This window comes from Scomber japonicus, chromosome 22 (genome assembly GCF_027409825.1).
Source record: "Scomber japonicus isolate fScoJap1 chromosome 22, fScoJap1.pri, whole genome shotgun sequence".
Lineage (NCBI taxonomy): Eukaryota > Metazoa > Chordata > Actinopteri > Scombriformes > Scombridae > Scomber > Scomber japonicus.
This window is the reverse complement of record NC_070599.1, coordinates 6,836,978-6,862,822: the sequence shown is the minus strand read 5'-3', so window position 1 is coordinate 6,862,822 and position 25,845 is coordinate 6,836,978. Positions and strand designations below refer to the sequence as shown.

At 39.6% G+C, this 25,845-nt stretch overlaps 1 protein-coding gene across 15 annotated transcripts in view; it reads left to right on the top strand.

Annotated features, from left to right (window-relative positions):
* The window catches only part of nrxn2b (neurexin 2b), a 592,634-nt gene that overhangs the window by 62,401 nt on the left and 504,388 nt on the right, over nucleotides 1–25,845 (top strand). Inside the window, exon 3 of one of the 15 annotated variants that reach the window (XM_053343287.1) lies at nucleotides 18,550–18,554. The exons of the other annotated variants lie outside the window; for them this stretch is intronic. Within the exon in view, the coding sequence (XP_053199262.1) occupies nucleotides 18,550–18,554 (5 nt within the window). The remainder of the gene's footprint in view (nucleotides 1–18,549; nucleotides 18,555–25,845) is intronic. 15 annotated transcript variants of the gene reach the window in all.

Below are 25,845 nucleotides of genomic sequence, written 5' to 3'. Positions count from 1 at the left end.
AGTAGTACAATCTGTCTTTCTCCAGCACGAAGGTAACACAAGAGGGGAGGGGTGGGGACAACAATGCCACAGGTAGAGTCTTCATTTTGAGGCAAAAATGTCTGCTGTCCTATCGCTGAACTTTTTCCTTAGCTGTTTGGTGTATGCATGGACTGACATCACATATATATGGAGGGGAGCATACACGCTAATTAATGAGCATGAAAATAGTGTCCACAAGGCCTGGTCTCCCAGGACCAATGCTAGCTATTATCCCACCAAATTCACATTAATCCCTCTTCCCTGTAGCATCAGTCCCCATTTTAAAAGGAACAGGAGGGAACTCTTTGTACTCCTCTTAAAGGTGTTGTCATTTAGTTGCCATTGCAAACTGCTGTCCTTCCATTTCACAAGACACCAGAGGTAATCTCTGTAATGTGCAATGAAAGAATTGCAGTGACAGGATTCCAGTGCTCACAGTCTCCTCTTAACATTTCTCTTGGCAGCTTTCTTTTAGCTCTTTAATGCTTGCTATGTTGAGGTAAGGTCTAGGAGGCAACTGTTGACTGTTAATAGAGCAAAAAATGTGACAGCTAGCTTCAACATAAGCAGAAATTAATTGGGATTTTTACACAAGTGTATCACAAGGTAGCAGACGGCCACACTAGCCATTAGTCTACTAAGCAATCCAAAAGACCCAGAAGAGACCAATTTACCTGCTATTTACTGCCACAACAATCTTAATGGGAGACAGAGGGCATCCAGAATGGCATATCTTGTTATTACTATTTCTCCGCTTAATTATTGTCACCATTTGGGGGCCCCAACAGGGCTGCCCTCTCTGCCCCCATGCTTTTTTTTCATAATAACCCTGTGTTATTAGTAGCCATTAGCATCCTCCGTAGTAAACTGTACACTTCAGATCCACAGCTGCTAAACTCCTATCAAGATTATACTTTCCCTAGGCAATAAAGATTAGCACATCTGAGGAGCTGAATCTCTAAAGTAACAGGTACACTGTTTATCCCACTCACAAAGCAGTCTAATAGATTTGACTCAACCCCTCTCCCATGTAAAATAACAGGATTTAGTAAAATGTAATAAGCAACTCAGTTAGATAGTGTGTAGAAACTTACACACTAATTTTCACTGAGCTAGTGTTACATCTCAGCAGTTGCTGTGCATCTTTGGTCTTTTGAAATGTCTACTAGTAAGTGATGAATCTTGCTCATACTCATCACATCCTATTGAATAACAAACATACATTTGAAATGCCATAGTGTTACTGCAGTCAGTCACTGGACCCAGGTGTGTTTGTGAGTGACATGTCTACAGCAGCTTTTGGCAAGAAGCACCAACTACGCTTGGGCCTGAGCTTATAGGGTCATTAGCGCCTATCTCCGTCAGTGAGTAATTTGCTTCTGTGTTAGTGCTGTTTCACACTGTGCTCTTGCTTCCAGACATCCAAAAAGCCCTGTGCTGACCCATTAAATTTGCAGCTGCTTTTATATGACCTGAGCTCCCCAGCCCTCAAAAAGAAAGTCCCTCTTTTGAATTATGAAGCAGTGCGTGTGTGTGTGGGGTCATTATGAAAATGGCTCATAGCAAAGACTTTCTCATAGACAGTGCTTGGCCTTGGTTCATTTCTGCCTTTGTGATTTTCTCTGGTGTGAGTGCTCTCACACATTGTTCTGGCACAATAAACACACAAACATGCAAATATGTAAATCCACATATGCTTGCATGTGAATTGCTTAAGAGGACACAGAAGCAGGCGCATACAACAAAGCTCTTTTACAGTCTAGATGCTTGCAGTGGCATGTTCTTTGCTTACAGTATTCAAAGCAGTTTTTTTGCAGTTAAAAGAAAGAATGAAATACACTTCAGGGAGTAATCTGTTGCTTGCAGCTGCCCTGCACTACCCACCCCACAACAATCTACATACACCCTTTTATGGCAACCTTCTATTTAACTCTTTTTGTCTCTCCTCTTCTCTTTGACACAAACACACACAGATAGAAGAGCGCACATTCTAATGATCTCCATTATAGTCTACTGTAGTGTTCTTCAGGCTGTATAGAAGCACTGAAGCTTTTCCTTCTACTCTACTGGACACATGAGCTCACTACCTCCGTGTATAGATAAAGGCTCAGGTAAAAACACTCATTTTGAATTTTCAGATATACAGTCACTTTGTCAAAATACATCTAGTGACACACATAGAATATATGAGTTTGCCCGGCTGTTAGCTCAAGATAGGCTCGACTCAGTTGAAAAGGGGCTGAAAGGACAAAGACTTGCTTTGTACTGAAACATAATCCAAAGTCACTCATAGGAACAGTAGCTATAGTACTGTACCCATATTATCCTTCAGGCCAATGTATCAATTCACTACTGAGCTGTAAGTATAATATATGCTGTACTTACTCAATCCATGTCAAGACAACATGACTAGTAAAGCTACAGAGCTGCCTAGCAAAGTAATCATGGACTTAGCAGGAGATGATTATTGATTATTTCATAATCCTAGTGGATGGTAAACATGGGAAATATCTGGAACGTAAGCTGTGTGGAGAAAAAGTCTGCTCATGTAGGAATGACCCATTTTCTTTTGCCTTTATGTCAATAAAATGTGTATGTATAAAATGATGTCAAATCAATGAATGTTAAAATAAATACCCATTCCAGGTTGTGCAAGCCCTGTTCAAAATTAACTTTATGCACAGCCAAAAGTAACATTTTTACACACCCAATTTATTTATATTCCCAGTTTTAATGAGACCATGTGTGTAAGCTTACAAATATGTCTGCTACTATTGGTTGATAAGTCTTTCTTAAAAATGAATAACATCATAGGTGTAGTCAATACCATATCAGAAATGATTTAACACAGTAATGTACATGTTGATTGGAGCTTTGTTTGATGTTTCCCACTTTAGGATTTCATGGACACATCTGTCAGCCAATTGAAATTGATGATCTGCTATTATGGTCATGGTTTAAGTAACACGTATAGCTCCAAGCAGCAGATGTAGACAGTCACTTGCGTGAGTAGCTGATAGATGCCCCGAGGCAGGATTGGCATCTGTAATGTCTCACATACATCCAAGTAGGTGTTTACCCCACCAGCTCAGCAGCCCTAAGCTCACATTGCAGTAAACAAAGGAGGAAGTTAACGTCGGAGCGAGGGGGAAGCCGTAGGAAGATGAGAGGAGTTTGAGGTTGAAGAGAGAGATGCCAGAGTACAAAGAACTTGACTTCCCTGCTTATTCATCCAGTGCTCTGCATGGAAACCCCATCGGTGCTTTTAATAAGAAGTGGCATCACTCAAAACTAGGCACTGACACGTTCTACCTCCCTTCTACATTTCCTTCCTCCTCTGTTTTTTTTTATTTTTGCTCCCTACTTGCACTATTTCCTCTGTCCTCCCTCATCTCTACCCTTCCTCTCTCTCTACATGAAATGACATCAGACACCTAATAAATATTTCATGACACTTCTTTACCCCTGTGCAAATAATGGATGCTATAAAAACCATAAATACATCTCTTTTCATCCTGGAACTGTGTGTGTGTGTGTGTGTGTGTGTGTGTGTGTGTGTGTGTGTGTGTGTGTGTGTGTGTGTGTGTGTGTGTGTGTGTGTGTGTGTGTGTGTGTGTGTGTGTGTGTGTGTGTGTGTGTGTGTGTGTGTGTGTGTGTGTGCACATGCTGGAGTTGTACCTACAGTATATTCACAGTGAGGAACAGATACTTCTGCCATCAAGGACATTGTTTGGAGAAATTCATGCATGGAACAGCACAGTTCAGTGGCATCATATCAAGTCATGGCTTAAACACACTGATCCATGTATTCCAGCTTTCTTTATTTCTTCTCCTTTCTTTTATTGTCCCAGATTTCACTTCCACATGCTCACTGAATACACCCCTCTAACTCTCTCGCTCTCTCTCTCTTTCAACCACTGACATACACACACACACACACACACACATACATTCACACACTCTGTCCCATTTCTTTTGTCACACCCTTGATTGTATGGTCCCAAGCTCCCTACATAAGAAATGACTTGGTTGATATGCACAGTGACAGAAATCCAATACGGCTCTCACAGACCAGTGACACTTAACTTGTAGTGTAGATGGAGGATCCTTAATGGAGTATTATAAATATAACATAGTAAAATATACCATCAGTCTGGTTCAAAGCTAATATAGAGGTTATTAGCTGCTACGCTGTTGTGTTGCAACACTCTGAAGAATTCATCTCCTAGAGGGATTTCATTGTTTATATTGTCTTGCATATTATGTCGTGATCTTATCTGTTTCGTATTCTAATAAACATATGATGAATTTAAAATGTGCTGAGACCATAAATGCAAAATTAACAAAGCTCCACAAACCCCAACCAAGCTTTAAATAGCATTTGTATTGATTATTATGCAGTCAGTTGCACTCTGCTTAATTTTCAGTGTGTTGCATTTCTGTCACCTCCAGGCATTTTTTTGTCCCTTGTATATTTTCAGTAAATTATGGCAGCATAGCCCTGGCTTGAAAATAAATGTCAATTTACTTGCCTGACTTTTATCTGGAAGGGTAAGGAATCATCTTGACTTATTTCTTTTATGTTTGGGCATTTGGTGGAGCAGTTCTGCTCATCAAATATCCAGGAAATTGGGCTCGGATGTGAGTCATCAGAAAATGAGGCATCCAGGGGTTTTTGCTCTCAAATTAGCTTGGCTGTATTCAAGGGTGTTGCTGGCCAGCTTGAAGTTTTTTTCCTCCCTTTTTGCTTGGTTTATCTCATAGAAGGCAAATCGGAGATAGAGACAATTATTATAAATGACTTTGCAAGATTCTTATTTAAACATGCTTTTATCTTTTGTCCTTTCATCCTTGGTGTGACAGCAGTTCCCTTTAAGTGGGCTTTTGTGTTGTTTTATTGTCTCTGTTAGGGCTGGGTATCATTAAAAAAATTACAGTGCCAGTAACAATACCAGCACCCCTCAAAGTGATACAGACACCAATAGAGTACTTCATTTGATACCCATCATGTGAATGGAAGCATTCAATTGTGTAAAATGCCACCAGTCATCCCCATCCAAATTAATTTTTACACAATTTTAAAGTATTCAAATGATTCAAATATGTATTAACTGTACAATGTAATATAATCATCACAGACTCAATGGGTTGTAGCTGCTGTGGTAGTGGGCCAATCACATGTCCCATTAAATTGAAGAATGCTTGCAGTGATTGGCTATGATCAAAACCACACACATAGTCTTTTTTCCTAGATCTGAGTTCAAAGGGGATTTAAATGCAGGTATCAGGTTATTTTTGTTGATACTTTAAGGTATCAAGTACCAATACCCAGCCCTAGTGTCTGTGCATGGCAGTGAACTTTGATTTGCTTTAAAGAAGTGGCTTCTCAAGTTTCCCCAGCTGCAGTGAAGTGTGTAGCGTTATAACAAGTCTGCACCCAAAAGCTTTTATAGGCCATTAGGCCATTATAGGCATTTAAAATGTTCTAGCTTTGTGTCTTCAATGGTATCTAATTGATGGCTTTCATAACTTTTGCGAGCACGGATGTCTAGCTGTTGGTAATGTAGTCAAGTCCAATGAAGACATTCAATGCATTTACATGCACTGAATGTCACACAGCTCATTGGAGAAGGCATTTACATGAACTGTAGTAACCTAGTTACTTCTCCCCAAGCCGTGACCTTATTTTGGAACCATGGCTCTGTGTATTAGAGATAGAGTATGCTGTTTGCTTTTTCTCATGCTGTGTCTTCCACTTCCTCGCAGCATGCAAGTATATGAATTTAACAAACAGTCAAATGATCAGTTGTGGGAAACTCTACATTTTCAGTTTCAGTTGTTCTTTGGTTGGAATCATTTTAAATACAAGGGGGCATTAGCACATATGGTTTCTCCTTTCATCCACCCGCTCTGCTGTTACTCGGCAACATGCATGCATGTAAACTCCAAACATTCCAAACGTTCTCCAGGAGAAATCTAGCTGGGGAAATCCAGTGTTTCTAATCCCCAACCACAAATGCGGAAAACAGGATTCTTGTTTACATGACGTTAAAGAAAAAAAAAAAAACAGCTTACTGGAGAAAGCAGACCATAACCCATTCACTTAACTGTGTATAAATGCACTGATTGGGTAGATAACGCACATTTGTCATGAATATGGTTCAAAAGTGGTTGTATGTATTTTGAAATCGATGCTGTAGTACATTGCCGTTTCCCAGAATACCACTGTGGTCTGGTAAATTCTGGCAAAAGAGAAGTCTAAAAAGAACATTCACAAATAACAATTTTAAGTTTCCCCCAAAACATTTTGTAGTGTCAAAAGTATTGATTGAGCTTTGACTGACTTTCTTTAATTATTTTGATGAGCCATTATAGAATACAACAGACAAAAATAAATGATTTTGTGTTATTGAGTACAGATACAAACACATGAACACTGGCATTTGGGAACTGAATTAGCCAGTAGACATCACACCAAATGTTATATAATGGTGAAATACCTGACAACTGCTGTAAAGCCCACTTCTTTTAAACAAGTGATGCTAATTATTTTAATATCCTATGACACATTTTTAATTTACTTTGCAGTACACTACTCCAGCTTGCTCTTTTTATTTGCAGTTAATATAAAAGTACTGTATTTTATGACTGTGAATATAATCCTGGTTTATGAAGTGAAATGACATATTAGCTTTGCAACAAAGTTTTCTAAGAAATGGGTACTTGAAGACTATTACACCATTTATTCCAAGTGTCTCTCTTCCTCTTCTCACACTGGCCAATCAATAGCTAATGGACACTAATACAAAGAGCAGAACAAATCTCACACACCTTGAGTGCCCAATCAGCCAGTACTTTCGAATCAAATCCACTTGAGTCATCATTGATGGAGGCCTGTGGCCTGATTAAGGCAATTATTTCTCCATGTTACCTTACCTCATATATGTTCGGTCCTTGTGCAGTATGTCAATTGTATGTTTGCAAACCTTTAGACCAGAAATATTGTTTGAAAGGCCCACATATTTATAATGATTGTTTATTGTATGGCTCCAATCAGCCCCAGCTTAATGTTTGAACAGATAAATCACCTCCACAGCAAATGAATTCATGTATTCTCTATTGTGTCTTTAAAGCATTTATTGTCAAAGTGGCTTCCTCTAATGTGTGAGTCTGAAAAAGCAAGAGACACCCACGGTGTCTGCACCGCTTCTGATTGACTCCTACTTTCAAATCGACACATGCGGCGCTGTATCTTTTTGATTGCTATGCAAACGCTAGAACTCATCCATATTCGTACGGTTATTCAGCAGCTTTTCAGAGTGAACGCATCTACATTTTTACCATTGCATTAATGACACACCATACACAATGAGGCCAGACACTTTCTTGGATAAGCCCAAACATAGCAGCCTTGACATTTAACCCAATAATCTTTATTTATAACAGATTTTTACAGCAAAGAGAGAAAGAGGAATAGACACAGGGTCACAGGTGAGGACTTAGCAGCTCTCTATGAAGGCAATCGAGACCGAGAGGAGGATGAGCTTTGATGGGAGGAGTGCTGTTTGGTTTGTAGGGTGAGCAGTGTAATAACACCCCCGCGCCTTGACAAAGATCAGGCAAACTTGGCAATATAACCCACCAGGAAACTGTGAGGTCCTTACCACGGGATTTATTCTCCCTTTGCCGTATAAACAGTTTCTTATCTTATCGCTTCCCTGTCGGCTGCAGGCCTGCCCTGACAGCATGCAGCTTGATAGGAGCCATCATTAGGGAAAACTATGCTATGTTCACACAGCAGCCAGAAGTGTCCCACCACTGATTTTGTTTTCGTTCGCCGTGTTTCACCGACGGGATGTTTGAGAAACGGAGTGAAGTGCAAAAAAAGCTGGATCCCAAGGATGCAGTTTGTGCTTAAACAAACAAAACAAAAAACAAGCCATGATGGTACTGAGCATTGTCATACAAAAGTAATACAAACACAAAGCAATCATTTCGGTGCATATTTTGTTAGCTGATATAATTTTCTCAAGAGATTTCTCAATTAAGTCAAAACCCCAAGCCACACATCAATTTGGAAATATGACAAAACACCACATTGTCATTTCATAATATCTGTAGATAGCATAGATTAGATAAACACATTAAAATAGTTGCAGGAACAAGCAGAATTTCAGAATGGAACATGAAACCTCTGAAGTGTGAACATGCCCTCTGTGCTGTTGCACCCAATGGAGAAACAGAATTGAGATGCTGCTGTACTGTATCCTACGAGTGTGTGCACGTACATGCTCACACACATCTCTATGTTTAAAGCAGGTAGAGATAAGAACAATCAGCTCTGGTGTGTTGTTGCTTTAAAAACATTCCACAGTAAAATTACAAGATAACCATCATCACTAGCGCTCAGCATTATCTGGCATGATGTGCTTCAGCATCCCAAAATGATGGAATAGGAAACCATTTTGGATAAACTGCTACAACAAAACCGTTAACCTGTGTTGGTATTTTCCAGTTACAACGCCCTGTTAACAACTGCTTGTGTGAACAGATGGTGGGTTAGTCACATGCCCACACACACACACACACACACACACACACCAGGGACTGAGAGAGATTGTAATGGAACTGTCCGTCAAGTCAAATCAGTGACAAACATGGAATGTTTCAATCTATTCCAGCAGCACAGGAAAGACAGAGGGCTGTAAATAGGGCACGATAACAGCAATGAAATGTATTCAAAACACAGGCTCACAATAAATGGATATTTCAGGCTATTCCGGAACATATCCCTCTTTTCAGTTCTTCCAAAAAGGAATATAGCAGTTATTTTCATCCTTATTTTTGATAGAATATATAATTGAATGTGTGGGTCTGAGAGGTGCAGTCCTCCCACATTCTTTTTAAGTTGAAAATCACTGTATCCCCCTCAAATGCCCCTATATTGCAACACATACGGTAAAAAGACGCAGGGGTTGCTCTGTGAATCACAAAACACCTCCTGCGACTCGTTTATGTTCATGTCAACAGCAACAGTGAACACAGTAGCTGTGAGCGCGGTTGAAAAGCTTTGGGTCCATGCTATGTGTCTTCAGGGGAGCAGAACTTAATGTTGAGTGACAGGGGGTGAGGGGGGGAAATATGGTGCTGCACATAAATACTCTTTATAGTGAGCGGAGCTGTTTCTGGTATTTCAGGCTTTCCTTGACATTTCAGCACAGGGATTGATCCATAGTGGAAATTGCAAAGAGACCAAAACTCCAAATTGTATGGCTTTAATTAGCAGAGGTGTGCACACAGAGCTCTACATAATCACAAACCAACTTTTTGGTCCATACCATAATCTACAGAGATGTCCAGCTATCAATGTGAGTCAGATAGGTCAGTACTGATGTTTGTTGCCCACAGCTGGATATGTGTCAGATTCTTTCCTTTAACATATAGTACCTGCAGCGTCACACAGCAGAAGGAACGATAAGTATGTCTTCAAATTGAGGGAGTGATGTACATATTTACGCACATAGCACAGCATGAGTAACTTCATTATGACACTAACAGGACAGTAATGTTCTATGTTCTGCTACCCATCTACACCATTAAAGTGGTCAGCTGTTAAACACAGATTCCAGGTTTATACAGTGGAATTGTTTATAATAAAACAACAAAATTTGTATTTATATGTAGCTGAAAGTCCTACCCCCCATGTCCACAAATTTCCCCAGATGTGGAATGAGGAAAGTATGAAAAGGCCTTGACACACACAAGCGCGCACACTACTGAAATACATCTGGTGCCCCTGAGTTATAGATGACAACGTTTTCTTAAGATGTGTTTGCTCCTGAAGTTATTTATCTCTGAATCTTTCTGAACCAGAAATATTAAAATTGTGAAGACAATTTTGGATGGAATGAAATGACTCAGTTAGATGATGTGACAAATAGGATCCGACAGTTTAAAATTCAGTGTTATTCCTTCAGGAATGTGTCATCTTGTGGGTGTCTGAAAGTTTGTGTCTTTCTCAGTTTGATGCTCAGTGTTTGCTTGTTATAGATGTGTGTGTGTGCGCATGTGTGTTGCTTTTTGCCCATGCACCTGCGTGCGGAAGGTAAAAGGGTTATAAATCACTGTCTCTGTGTGCGAGCATATGTTTTTGTTTTTCTTGCCTTCTCGGCCCATTATGAGACGCCGCTCGTCCTGACAGTCGGAATGGATGGCAGTCATTATTTATGACGCCGTCCACTTGTCACCGTGTGTTGTCACCAGGCGAGCTGTCAGCTGTCACAAGATGGTAATCGCACAAATGCTATTTGGCTAGAATCTGATAGATAAGTATCTGAGGTAAATAACTGTATGGTGTGCTCTGCTCCTTGCATGTGTGTCACTGAGAGAAAGATAAAAAGAGATAAAGATAAGGGCTCGAATGGAGTCCTCTCCACTCTGATCACATGCATGTACCAAATGAGATTTCCAATTTAAATCTGAGAAGGCTTTCAGCCCGAGGGTGACAGTCAGCTGAGTGTAGTTGTGTCTCACATATAGCATTTCATCATCATATAATTATTGTAAACAAGCAACACCAAGGGGACAATTTGCAGCCTGTACAACAGCGTGCACATTCAATGAGTTTAACTTAGCGCACACCTGCTTTTACATGGCAGTTACTCAGCTGGATTGCTTTCCCCAAACAGAGAATCACTGGCTAGTTTTCAGTGTCACATTTGCATCATCAACTTTGCCAGCGAGCTGTAAGGTTTATGCTAGTGTTGCCTCATGTTCCATACACCGTAGGCAAATGTCCTGCACTTAATCTAGTTCACCAGACCAGCTTGCTTTGTATTGAGCTTTGGCTGGAATCCATGCTGCATATAAACATCTTTTTTTCTTCTGCATTTGGAATAAATGCCTTGAAATTTCTATGCTGTACAGATCATCCATATAAACAGTTTGTGTGTTTTTCCACACAACATAGAGGTTAGAAAGTGCACATCACCCATGAAAACTTTTCTGCTACCATGAAAAATATGTTTTTAAGCCGTGTAGAACTAAGATAATTAAGATGCAGATGCAGATTGCAGTTTAAATGTTCAATCTTGTTGATTTTCAGTATTCCGTATCTTTAAATTGATATTTTAGAAAAAAAAACATTTCTTTTTTTTTTGGCATGATTTTTGCATTTACTCATCTTCTCTTTAATTGACCTTATTTAAGACATAATCACTCCGTCTACACTCAAAATTCTGTGTACTTTCTTTCATAGAACTTTGTCATTTTAGAGCCAGACATTCATTAGCAGTTAAATTTGGATAATAACCTGAGTAACTTTGTGTAGTCACTGTGTATTTTGAGTGCAAATATTTAATAGAAGCTGTTCACCACACATCCTCTCATACATAATGTTGCATTCAGACAACTGTTTAGTGCAGTAGGTGCCTTGGCATACACCAGATGTGCCCTAAAGCTGTATGGTGTTGAAGGAAGGCCGAGGTTGAACTGAAGAGATTACGAAACCCCTCTGAGGTAACTGGTGGTTTGCTTGGGCTTCAAACCCACACCACTCGCCACTCTCTCTGTGTATTTCCTTCTCTTTGTCTCTCCCCTTCCCCTTTATGGTGACATTTTTCGGGGGGGTTGTGTGACGCCATGAATGACAACTAGGGGCTCTTTGGAGTGTATGTCGGCAGAGTGGCCTGGCAGAAGGAGATAAGGAGAGGAGAGGCCGCACGCATGCACACACACGCCCACACACACACACATGCATATTGTCCATGCTTTCAAAAAACAGCACACAAATACCTACATACACAAAATCCAGAAGAAGTCCTGATATCATTCTACAAATGTTTTTGTAATTCATGTGATATGCATATACCCATACATAGCTGCACACCTTGTGGACATTGCGGCACAATTTTTGCTCATACACACGTACACAAATTGCACTGCTTGATTTCAACACCTAGTTAAAGCACATTCATTGCAGCACCAGCGTGGGTCTTGTTTGTTTAATTGTTAGTTGATCCTTCAGGATCTGAGCCCTTTGAGAGTCATTATCATGTTAGAATGTGCACAAGCTACAAAACACAACACACACACACACACACACACACACACACCTGTTGCTTTGCACTACTCTGATAGTACTGTGTGAAAAACACTGAAAGCATTTAAATAAGAGTGCTCCCCGTAAGTCAAAGATGCTCATTAATAAAGCCCTTCTGCAGCCATGTCACGCCTCAGCACCTGTCTTAAGGAGATAAAAGGCCTGGATGAGCACAAATTCCGTCTATTTAAACAGCAGCAAAACTGAAGCTCTTGGTCTTTTCACTCCAAATCAGGTTCAGTCATCTCCCATACCTCATCTCAACTTTGGCGGCCAGGACTCAGTCACTAATCTAGGTGTTAGGTATTACTCTACAAAGTTGTGCTACTCACTTACAAATCCATCAACAGACATACGCCTCTCTACCTACAGGAAGTGATCACACCACAAACCTCCACTCGCATCCTCACATCTGCCAGCAGCTTGCTCCTCCAGGCCCCCAGTACTAAGCTTCTCACCATGGTGGATTGAGCCTTCTGCTCTACTGCACCACGCTCGTGAAACAGCCTTCCTAATCATCTGAGGGCAGCAAAGACCCATGTCTCTTTTTATTCTCTTTTTTCTCTTACCTCTTGTTCCATTTTTATTGATACTGCAGCACCATGAAGGAAAAGTGTGCTACAAATTCAATGTATGATCATTATTAAACTTCCCCTGTAACTTTGGGTAATACACACACACACACACACACACACACATCCTCATATTCTCTGCTGCACCAGCATCGAGCCGTAGCACCCAGCTTGCCACCCCGTCTCGGGGATGGCAGCGGCAGATGGCGCCTGTTCAGAAGTGCCGAGTACCCAGATCTGTTGGTTGGCGCCTCGAGAGATGCCGTTGATCATAGAAATGAAGTGGAGATGACACTGATCACTCTTCCGTCTCCTCCCCGAGCTCCGTCGCTTTCAGTAGATGCAGAGGGACTGGTGAGATGCTCAAGGTGCAGAAAGGGTGAGAAGAATGAAAGCAATATGGAAAGTGAATGTAAACAAATCTTTACACGAAGGCGGCGTTTGTGGGAATTTGGATGCAGACGAGGCAGTGCTCCCACCTTGTTAACTAAAAAACAACACACATAAAAGAGTTGAATTGTCAGTGATAAGCCTGAACAAAAAAAAAACACCTCTTGATTGATTTTGGTATTTCTGAGGCAGCTCTAATTATACGCTTTTGTTACTGACACTGATGAAATACTCAGAAACAGTTATTGATTTGACTGCCTGACTGTTTTTTTTTTCCAAAGCAGATCCATTTCACTACAGCTGGCATCAATCTTTATCCCAGTTTCAGGTGCCTTCTTTAGCCGAGCAATTAGTTTTAATTACAGCTTATATAGAAATTGATTGATCTGGATCACTGTAATGCGGCCTATTTCTAAGACGCCGCTTCCTTTTGACTGTAGTTCAAAATTAATATTGTGTATCCAATTTATTCTTTAAATTATACACAGTACATCAGTCTTGAGATTGTATTCATTACGCTTTTTATCGCAACCAGTAAACAAGACATTTATTGAGACACACTGCAGTCCACCCAAACCCTTTGTCTGGCGTTGGTCTGTAAACATGTTGGTACACGGCATTCTTTGACAAACTACCTACACAGAATAGCATAAAATCAAGGCAATATTCTTTCCAAAGTTATTTTCCAGAGCGTGTACTGTCAGTTTTCAAAACTACATAATGCCGTACTGTGATGTTTTTGTTTGCCGGCTTGCGTCGGTTTTGACCTTGACCATTTCCTGCCCGTCACAGTGCCTAACATGCTTACATTTTGTCTTCTTTTTGGAGTTGAAGAGATTGTTGTGTTGTACATTTGAAAATCATAGGAAAACACCATTTTCATACATAGGCTTTACTTGGGCCGGACATCCGCCCAGGTAGTTAAAATACAAATTCCAATTCTCATTTCATAATGCACACAGAGTAGTGGACATTCAGCCCCAGAAATGCTGCCAAGTATAAATATCACAACACTGCTAACTATAGCCTCACTTTGTGCCTCTCACAGAGCTGCTGGAGTTAGCACATTGTGTAAGACACAACAGAGAGGCCACATTGTGCTAATAACCCAGAGATTTATTTCATTTCTGTGGCAGAAACATAACACATGACCCGCCAACAACTAACTGTGCTATTATATGCAGAGCCAAAAAGAGTTTGTTCAATCGTTTTAATTTATTTTCATCAAAAAGCAGAGTTAAAGTCCCTGTTAATATATTTTGAAAATGGAAGATTTATTTGAATATGTAAATAGTTAATTATTTCTTAAAATTAAGTTTTATTTGTTTTGACATTTATGTTATTTGGAGTACTTGTTTATTTGTTCTTTCTACTTGTTTATTACTGAGTCCGCCCATCACACACCACACCACCCACTGCCACAAGTGAATTCTCAACCTGTGAGAAACGCTGCCAAAAACCCTAGTTATACATGGCAACTTGTCAAGCAGATACATGCAGACACAGGCCACACACTCACACCACACACAGAGAGCCCCACTAGAGAGGATATCATAGCCAAAAGAGTGTATCCCATTTTTTTTCAATTTTCCCTCCTCCTCCTCTGGTCAGATAAAGCTCTTTTCTTTGGTATAAGACACACTGGATAATTGCATATAATTGGATTTTGCAGTTCAGTGACCTTGTGGTCAGTTTGTTGCACTTGACAGTAGATAGCCTGAGAGAAAGATTCAGTGTGTGACCATCAGTAAACTTCTGTCTGTGTGTGTGTGTGTGTGTGTGTGTGTGTGTGTGTGTTTATACTGTACACGTCAGCATGTGTGTTTAAGGCTTTTAAAGGAGAAAAGACGACCCAGTGATGTCAGCCCCATCCCTAGCGACCTGATGTCAGATACTCAACAGTAGTCTAATGCTCGTCCTGGCACAGCAGTGTACATGTCCTGACTATTTAAGACATGCTAATGTTATCACTCTTGTGGATCATCAATCTTTTTATAGTATCACATAATGAGAAGTTCTAATAAGTAAAGGAGAGCAGTGAAGGGCCATTGGGGATTTGAGTTCTTTGTGCCTCGAGCAAGCACATTAGCATTCATAGAGTATCATGGATTAGAGCGGTAATCCTCAGGAAGCTTGTTTTTTTTTTTTTTTTCCTTCAGATTTTTACGATATCTTTGGTGCTAACCAGTCGTAGCTTTGGTGTTTTCACACTACTCTGCACAGAGGCAGTACTTTTATTTCAAAGAGTGGAGTCAGCACTGTCACATCTCTGCTTACGTCGTTCTTTTCTGTCTGTTGATGTCACTTCTTTCCTCTTCTGTTTGAGTCACAGTGACTCTAACTGTTCATGCTAACTAACTGTTAGATGTTCAGTGCAAATAAGCTAGAAACCAAATCACACTTTACCCGGATTTACCCAGGGTAACCCCAAGGGATCCAAATCTTAGCTTTATCAAACATGAATTTTATTGACAAGAAAGGTTTGGATATGTTTTTAAAGCAGAATAATATCCAATACAATAACAACTGTGATTGAAAAATCCATTTGATATAAGCATCTTCTATGCCCTCTTCAACTTCTAAACTAGTGACCAAATAGTGACCCCCTGCCGTGACACACAGTAAGGGACAAAGGCACCATATTTTGAGGTGTCCCCCTCTCTCACATGGGTTCTGAGCCACTAATCCAGTTTCGTCTTGGCTCCCTAGAGATGAGCTGATCCAGCGGCGACTGGTATTCAGCACCAGACCCACTGCTAGGAACGGCTGCCATGGAGGGGATGAGGGCATCGAGCGCCAAATAGCTGGTGACTCAGGCACCACCTAGCCCCTCTGATCTCCCGCCAGATCCCTCTGTGGAGGTGGAGGTAGTAGGTGGAGGAGGGTGGGATTGCGGATCAGCGAGGTCAGACTTCCCACCTCCTGAATGGTAGTGAAAATATTGCAACCTGCAGCTTTTACCCTTCCTTTCCTTCAGTTTTTTTTATCGAGAGAAAAAAAAAAGCCAAGAATTCAAAAATAGCCCCAAGAACAGATTGAGTGGTTTTCTTAAAGAGCTGTCGTGGGGCTTGAAACAGCACGGTGGATCGGAGGATGAAGTCGTGACAGATGGGATCAGTGGAGCCTAGCATAACAGCCTTATCTGATTAAGCAATCCTACACTGTATGAGCACTAGCCAAAATGACCGCAGTGGTGCTGGTTTTGGCGGCAGTAGCGATGACAATATTTACTCTGCGTTACGCTACCAAAGACCCATAGGTACTGGCAAAAGTACACCTTCGCTTGCACACACACACACAGACACACACACACACACACACACACACACACACACACACACACATACACACACAGACACACACACACACACACACACACACACACACACACACACAGTGTTATCAGGTGTGGCTGTGAGATAACATGGACGTCCTCCACCTGAGGGTTGTGTTGGTCTCCGGAGAGCTCCTCAGGGAAACAGGCTGCGTCTATCTGTTTATCTTGTTATTTTGGATAGCCAGGTGCCAGAGAAATGGATGTGATTAACATGTTCCCACAACTCCATTTTACTATATTTGATATACCAAAATTCAGACACTACACACTAAGTATGCAATTAAACCCTTGAGTTTGATTTTTGCACAAATTTGAGCTTGACTTGCTTATTTTAGATGATGGTAATGCAGCAAATTTAAATTAAAAGCAGGTCTGTGTTCATTCCACTCGTCTGCACTTTATCAGTGTCGTTATGTATGCTGATGAATGCTTACAGTTAAACAATACAGCTTCGGCAGCGTGGACTTAATGGGCTACAGAATTCCTGACTGTATAAAAAGGATTTACCCCCAAAAGGCAATTTTGCTGCTGTGGGAAGATTTATTAAAGGGTTAGTTTTATTCCGTTGCCCTATACCTGCAATCCCTGCTGAGTTTACCTCTCTGGGCAATGAACCGGGAGACAATATTTTTTGTGAATATCATTACTGATTCAAATGCACTCTTAATATAATTACTGGATTCTCTTATTTGCTTTTATAACCTTTTTCAAATGCAAATCCCCCTTGACTTTTCAGGGTGGAGCATTATGTATTTGGGTGGATAATGTAATAAAACACACAATAGCGAGCTTAATTGCTTGCAGAGAAAGACACACTGGAAGGGGAGAAGCAAGCTCCACAGTGTTCAGGCCGAATGAAAAAGGGGGACAAAAGAAGTGGGGATGATGGAGGTTAGGAAAAAGGGTGAATAGAAGATAAAAAGTCTGACAGAAAAAATGGAGAGAGTACAGAGAAGACATCATCAAAAGATGAGAATGAAAGAAAGATGGCTGAAGAATGTGAAGCAGCATGTGAATACACCAGTATGGCCGTCGTCATGGTAGGGAGAGATACTGAAGCCAGTTGCCATGCCAACGGGGGCCAGGCTGCAGCATCTCATGCATTTGTCCACAAAAAGGGCCTAAAAAGTGATGGGTGACTTTCAAGAGAAACAAAAGTTGTATGATGTTGAAGGGAAAGAAATGGATTTCTGTCAGTCTTTTCTCTTTCATTGCGACGTTCTCCGGCCGACTACAGTAGCTCATATATTTCAGGGAAATATGTCTGACACTTCAAGGTGGAACGCTCCACATCGGTAAAGGAAAAATTATTAGTGAGGGCAATGACAGGTGTTAGGCATTTCCAGGCAGAAATAAGGGTTCTGCTTAACCTCTTAAGTAGGAGCCTCGCTTTGCTCTACTGCTTATATTTACTGTGTGTATAACTTTCACATTAAAAAGCCTTTGTATATTTGACTTTTTTTTTTATTCATACCCCTTCACAAATATGCACACCCTTGATGTTTTTTCCCCCTCTTTTTTTGTCTCTCTTAGTTAAGGTTTTTCTCCGCTCCCATCATACGTGAAACCCCATTCCAAACGGAGCTTGGCTATTTCACAGCACAGCGACACCAGACGTCTCCTACATTGTGTTTAACATTGTTGAAATATTTGTTTACAAGGTTCAGTGGCGTTTAATTTTCTTGTGATCAGCTCTCTCTCTCTCTCTCTCTCTTCTTCTCTTTTTTTCTTTCCCTCTCCTTCGCTCCTTCTGCTCGCTCGAACTCAGGAGCCCTTTTGTTTGAATATGCAGAGGACTTCTCTCTCTCCGCTGGTATTTGTTCAGTTTGCCTAATTAGTTTGGCGAGATGAAAGCAAGCAGCAGGGCTTTTTGCTCAGCGGCTGAAACTAAACGAGATACTTGTGTGTCTGAGAGAAAAAACAACTTGTGATTAGTTGTTTCCATGGTTTAGGGTTGAGCTCTGCCATTTATGGCGTGACATTACCTTTACTGCAGATGAACAGACAAAAGAATGGAGGTCTTTTTGTCTTCCAAAATAAAACTACTTCTGTTTTCCACATTAGTCTAACAATTTTCCTTCTACTGAACACAAAGGCACTTGTACTCACGTTGCAGAAATTTATAATAGTGAAGGTTCATCTCAATGCTATCCACTCTTTAATTTCATGACAATGTGAAATGAATAGACCTGGTTAGATGGTTGTCATGCTTTAAGGACAGTCATGATATGAAACTATGTATGAAACATTTATTTTTACATAGTTCAGCCTACTCGAGCAACCTATTCAGAACTGTGTAACAAAGAAACACTCCATGATTCTGCTGTGAGTGAAGAGGATACACGAGTTTGGACTTTTCAGTCTCAGTTATATCAAGCTGCTTATTGTTCCCAACAAAGAAGATTCTAGTTTCAGAAAACAAGCACATGGAATATGGATACATTTGTCTCACAATTTCCATTAATTTTGAAATAATTACCCAACTCTTTCAAAAGACTGAACTTCCAGGAGCACTGCAGATTCCATGGTCTAATGGGGTTTACCCAACCCAATGAGCTAAATGAAGTTAGTGTGTCGTCTCAGTGGGAAGACATTAATTTTCCATTATGGGATGTTGTTGTAGTTACCTGCTGAGACCTACCCCCGACACAAGACAGGAAGTCGCCCTGACGGAACCTCACGGGGAGCCACATTTCAAGGAAAAGTCATTATGATTTTATTTTTTTTCCTAACACGAAACTACAGTTTACTGCTGCGCTGTTAGTGGAGAGGAACAGGATGTGAGCTCCTAAACGGCGGCTGAGGGGAGAAAATTGTCAAAATGAAACATTAAACATCAACAAACGCTCAAGGCAAGGTGCTATTTTGTACTAATGTCCCTGTAGATTACTTTGCCTCTGACTTGAGCTTCCATGGCTCAGAGGACCAGGAAATTTTGTTGTTGTTTTTACTTTTTCTCAGTGACACAGGCTTATTTTGCAATAGAGGTGACAAAGACCATATCCATGAAATAATATACCAAGACTACTGGACTAGGACTGTTGTACTGTACTAGAGTGACAGATGCTGTCAAGTGGATAACTGACGATTTTAAAATTACAACCAAGACAAGAAGGATCAAGTTGGACTGGACACACCACTCCCTAGCACCAAATAATGCCCTAGACTGATCATTATAAAGTTTCACAACTTCACTGACAAGCAACCTGTTATGAATGCCACCTGCTGTGTTGATGCAGAACTGCAATGTTTAAGATGTCAATCAACAGGACAGAGAAGACATTTGATACACTGGAGGGAGCTGCAGTGTTTGTGTACTCACTTGGTTAAACTTTCTGGGTCTGCACAAATCCCAACAATGGAAATCTTTCTTTTTTCCATAGATTCTGATTTTTTGGATTACAACTATTACAGCTAATGTTTAAAAAAAAAATACAATTGGCTATGCGTAATATCTTATCTATCACCATGTGCATAATGGTTAGGTGTGAGTATAGGTCTTGGTTGATCTATTGGTTGTTAGCTGTGGGTAGGAGGAAGACTGAGGTTCCATCACATTTAACAGGGTCATTCCCCTATTTTTGTTTCTTTAAGCTCTTATGGCATTCTATTTTTCTTTGTTTTGAATTGAGATTTTCAGGATATTTCCAGTTCTTCCAGTTCAACACTTTAAATTAATGAAGAATAAGCTTTGGATGTGTACTTGGGGATTTACAAAGGATTCATAATCCCATAAAATGAAGGAAAATATTTAACTTCTTGGGGGAAAAAAAGATTATTGCACAGATGCAGGAAACTCATCTAGATGACAGAGAATGTTTGTTAAAAGTTTTAACACAGAGTATTTAAACAAGTATTGTTTTTTGTCCTTTGTAACTAGAAGTAGGGATGTTGCTCCACTTAATAGACAGGTTCTGCCTTTTAAGGTCTTAATTTTGTTAAAAAATGAAAGTTATGTTATAATTAAAGGTAGTCTACAAGGGCAGGATATTCTAACAATGATTATTTATTATCCACACATTGGATTTTCTTAATAAAATATTGCCAGACTTTACAGAAATGACAGCTGATACAGCAATTGTAGGTGGTGATTTTTATTGTATATTCCATCCACTTATATATAGATATCCTCATAGTGCCATGGCTCTTACTCACCAAGCAAATTCTCTGTAAGCCATTTGTTAAGATGTCGGATGATGTATAGGGAAGTCTTCACCCCTCTTAGAAAGAGGGTTTTTTTTCTACATCTCATGGGTGTCAGACTAGAATTGATGATTTTTTGTCTGCCCAGAACTGAATTATACTCAGTTTTGTCTCGTATTATAGGCAGTATAATTATTTCTGACCATGCCGGTGTGATTATGGATATAATACTCAAAGGTTCAATAAATCAGCCTTGCCACTTGAGACTTAACATTGTTATTCTTAAAGATAATTCTTTTACATCTTGCTTTTCAACTGAATTTAAAGCATTTTTGTCCATTAACTTATAATCAGCAGATAATGCCTCACTTTTATGGGTTGCAAAGCTTATGCAAGAGGGTTGATCATGTTACATTCTGCTACTAAGAGGCACCAAAAACTGGGAAAACAAAAACTTTTTAGAGGGTAAACTGCCAGATAAAGAAAAAAAAGTGTATATAGCTCTATGTCACCTACTTTATGGAAATAAATATTTACTGTCAGATTAGCTTTAAATTGTCTCCCAAGAATATTTTCTAGTAAGAATGCAGAGAAAGGAATTAAGTATACCAGACAGAGGTTTTATTAATATGGAGATAAACCAGTGATGTCTTGCAAACCTTGCTTGAAAAACACAACAACAACAACAACAAAAAGAGTGGTGTCCCAGTCTACACCAGCTATTGTTGATGCTAAGGGCAATATATAATATGAAAGTGGGTTGATAAATGACTGCCTCAAGGCATTTTACACACATTTGCACTCGTCTGAACAGACAAGTGATGTACCTGATTAGTGGAAGACTTATTTGCTCAGATCAATCTCCCAACAATATGAGACAAAGCAGAGTAAGATAAGTCTTCTCAATGGCCTTGTATCAGACATGAAGTAGTTATGTTATTAAGAATCTCCAGAGTAGGAAGTCACCAGGACCTGATGGACTTTCACTACCTGCCTTTAGTACCATTACTTCAAGTGTTCGTTTTCTTCTACAGAATTACCACAGACTCTTAAGGAAGCGAACATATTACTTATATTAAAAAGGGGAAATGCCCTCAGTCTAGTTCCTCCTATAGACTGATAGCTCTTTGAAATGTGGATTGTAAATTGCTTTCTAAAATTCTAGCTTCTCGTTTAGGGGACCTTCACCCATACTAATTCAAGAAGATCAAACTGGTTTTATAAAAGACTGGAATTCAACTAACAATGTTAGATGTCTCTTTAATGTTATTCAGGCCTTTGAACAAAAATGTGTAGATGGTCTAGTGCTTTCCCTAGGTGCACAGAGAGGATTCAACTGGGTTGAATGGTCTTTTTTTTTTTTTTTTTTTTTTTAATTTCACAGATATTTTACATATAAAATTTTTGACTTGTAATAATTTTGAGAAATGGGTTAAAATCATGTATAATGACCTTCAAGCTGCACTTATGACTAATGGATTAAGATCAAAGTACTATAGAGGTATGAGGCAGTCCTCTGTCACCGCTAATATTTTCTCATATATTCTACTATTATCACTACTACTACTACTACTAGCTATTGAGCCACTGGCTGAAGCCATTGGAATGATGTAGTTAGAGGTTGGAGATGTATGTCATAAAATAGCACTTTATGCTGCACTTAAACCTGTTTTGGTAAATTTTCTGGATATTAGTTAAAGACATGGTCTCCCTTGGATTTCCTCTTTTTGGGTATTGTTGTTACCCCATCATTTAATCAAAAGCTTTATGCCAATGTTGTTCCATTATTTGGAATAATTAATAACATTAGCGTAATGTTTTGTTACTTTTCATAGTACTATATTCATAATGATTATAGCAGCCAAACCGGTAACTGCAGTGAGAGGAGCAGATCATGGCAGGAGTGTTTGTTGGCATATGTAAGGAGCGATGTGATTAGTTCTGCAGTTTCAACAGCCATGCTCACCTTTTCTTATTAGGTCATCATATTATTATGTCATAACCTATTATGAGAACAGCTGTATTTAACAGCTCTAAACTGTTTATTTAACCATAGCCACAAAATAGACTATGTTTAGGCAGGTTAGGGTTTTACAGCTACATTGTTTTACTATCTTTTTAAATGATCTGATTTTTTTTTTCTGAATCAAATTGGCTTGAAGTTATATTATTATGGTGGGAAACACTATTTAAATGCTACAGTAGTTGTAGGTTAGTAAGTAGCCTAAATACAATTCGCCTTGATAAGACTTGTTTAGGCAGTTGAAATACAAATGGACACACATAGGCATAAATGATTAACTTACAGTATTGGCAATTTGATACATATATTCCATAATTGCATACACTCTTCTAACCCCTCACTTTCTCTTCTGTGACTCATGTAAAGCCAGAATAGTTACTGTAACCATTGCCTATGATCATGTCATAATTTATAGAAGTATTGGTCTGAAATATTGTGTGAAATGAAAAAAGATATTTGACCAAGATTTAGAAACAGAGCCAACATCATTAATTTTGGGCTTCCCATGTGGAAATGTAACTACTGTAGCTAGCAAAAGGTTACATAACATTATTACTTCTGCTGCTAGAAAAAGATATATTGTTACAGTGGACTAGTGATAAGGGCCTGTATGTAAGGGCTGCTGTGAAGTTGTATATGAGCTGCTAGAATTCTACACACCAACATAGATCAGTTCTACAAAGTGCGGCAGCCCTGATTTTTCTTCCATTATTTTTCAAGGAGCCTCCTGAACTTGGACTATTTTAACCTCTGACTGACCTGCAATATAAGCTATTGCCTATAGGCTATAACCTCCTATATGTTTGTTGATCTGAGCTGTTTTTTTCTTACTTACATTACTGCTTATATCTTCTTTTTCTTCTCCTCCTTTATTTATTGTTATGGCAAAATAAGAAAATCCAATTGATACATTTTTAAAAAAAAAACTCAACCTCCGCCAGTCAGTTACTATACTTTAGAGGTGAAATGTTTTATTTCAAGTGGAGAATGATAATTGCTTTTTTCCCTGTCCTTGATTTTTGGAGTGATTAGCCTTATTTCAAGATATTGATAGTCCAGACACGTCAGTAATAACTGGAAATGATTAGAATCATTTTCTCCGGGATATTTTTCACTGGTTTTAGATTAACTAAGATTTGAGACTCCGTGTAAAATGTCACGATCAAGAAAACATGTAAGGGCAAGAAAATAATTTGGAATGATGCGACAGTACCAGCCCTGGTTTAGACATGTGACATGAGGTATTTCTACATAAGAAAGGGAGTGTAGTTGCATTAACTAATCCTTCACTTGAGGACTTGCTTCCTTCCTTTCCATCACATCTAACATTGCAATCACATCTTCCAGCATCATAGGACAAAAAAAACAAAAAACAAAAAAAGAAACAGTAAAGAGTGCATGCATTTTGTTGCCCACTCCCCACTTTCAGCATCACTAATGAGTGGGGTCCAGAAGTGGCAATCAGAGGCATTCATTCCATGAAATTGGCTGTGGATAGAGGGCGGATGGATCGGGGAACAGTTGTAGGGTGCATCTGCAGCACTGGCAGTTGAAGATTAGGAAGAGGAGAGGAAGGACAGATAGATACTCTGAGCGAGGACACCAGATCTCGGTGGGGACTAATGATTAGTTTTGACCTCATAAATGAAAGGAAAATGGAGGTCAGACATAGAATGTATTGGCTGCCGTGAGTTGGTCTCAGCTTAGCTCATACAGGCCAGAGACTGAAAACATTTGTCTACTGGAAAATACAAACAATGGAAGGACAGACAGAAGAAGCTACGAGTTCAAATGTTAGAGATGCACTCGAGGACTATAGGATGCTGTTTGCTCTATATTTTGTTATCAGCGTTGGAAGTATGGAGTTTATTCCCTATCTTAATTCAAGAGCATATTAAATGGATTTGAGAGCAGTATTTATTGATTTCATGCTCAGATTTTGTGATATTTTCTCTCAAAACTCTGCTCTCACGCTCAAATTAGCTCTGCGCATGCTCACACTGTGTCCTCGCACTCGGTTACAACGCTGCTCGCACAGATTTCATGCGCTCAAACTCGAGTTCTTCCTCTCGCGCTCAGGGAACTTGTGCTGCTCTCTGCTCTGCTCTCAGATTTTTTGTGGATCTAAGCTGTCAACCAATAGAAGGCCGGGTATTGACCAATCAGACTGTCCCTGCTATTCAATATTTGATATTATACCTGGTGTTATACATACATGAAACTCACAAAATCCATACAAAAATGTATTTATTATGTAGCTAACTCTGATCCTTTTTTTGTTTTGAAAATGATTTATACCATTAATAATTTGCGATGTATGATCATACTATGTGCAACATGTGATCCTTTAGAAGGACTTGGAAAGGAGCCAACCTAAACATTATGCTTATTATTTACTTATCATTTACTTATCATTAAGTCATCATGTTAAAAGGGTGCCTTATCCTCATCAGGAAGTGGTGTTGAAAATGTTAAATATGAACATTCTTGTTTCAGGTCATGTTTACTGTGCTGAATATGCATTGCTTTCTTTTCCAGCAGAACCTGCTCAGACTGCATATCTTGGAGAGACTGCAAACAAAGTTGCAGTATGATATATCATAATACAATATAGCTATTTTAATGAAAATCACGGAGGCTTGTGTATTTATTAAATGATATTTCATTCAAAAAAATGAAAGAAACATTTATTACAGCACCGGAGGTCAGGAGTGGATAAACCCGGTGGAAAGAGTGCCCGCCCGTATGCAACGCTCCTCGAAGAACAGCGAACGCACCCGTAAACAAACAGGGACAGTCTGATTGGTCAATACTAGCCGGCCTTCTATTGGTTGACAGCTTTGATCCACAAAAAATCCGAGAGCAGAGCAGAGATCCGCGAGCACAAGTTCCCTGAGCGCGAAAGGAAGAACTCAAGTTTGATTTCCTGTGCAACAGCGTTGTAACCGAGTGCGAGGACACAGTGTGAGCATGCGCAGAGCTAATTTGAGCGCGAGAGCAGAGTTTTGAGAGAAAATATCACAAAATCTGAGCATGAAATCAATAAATACTGCTCTCAAATCCATTTAATATGCTCTTGAATTAAGCTAGGGAATAAACTCCATATGGAAGCACTCATTTAAATTGAATGCTGTTGTTTTTTTTAATATAAAAGCCACAAAACACTGTAGAACCTCTGAGGATCTTTGTCTGTCTGGTGTAAATTAGCAAGTTGAAGAAATCATCAACCTCCCTTCTGTGTTAGCTTCAGTGGCTAAAA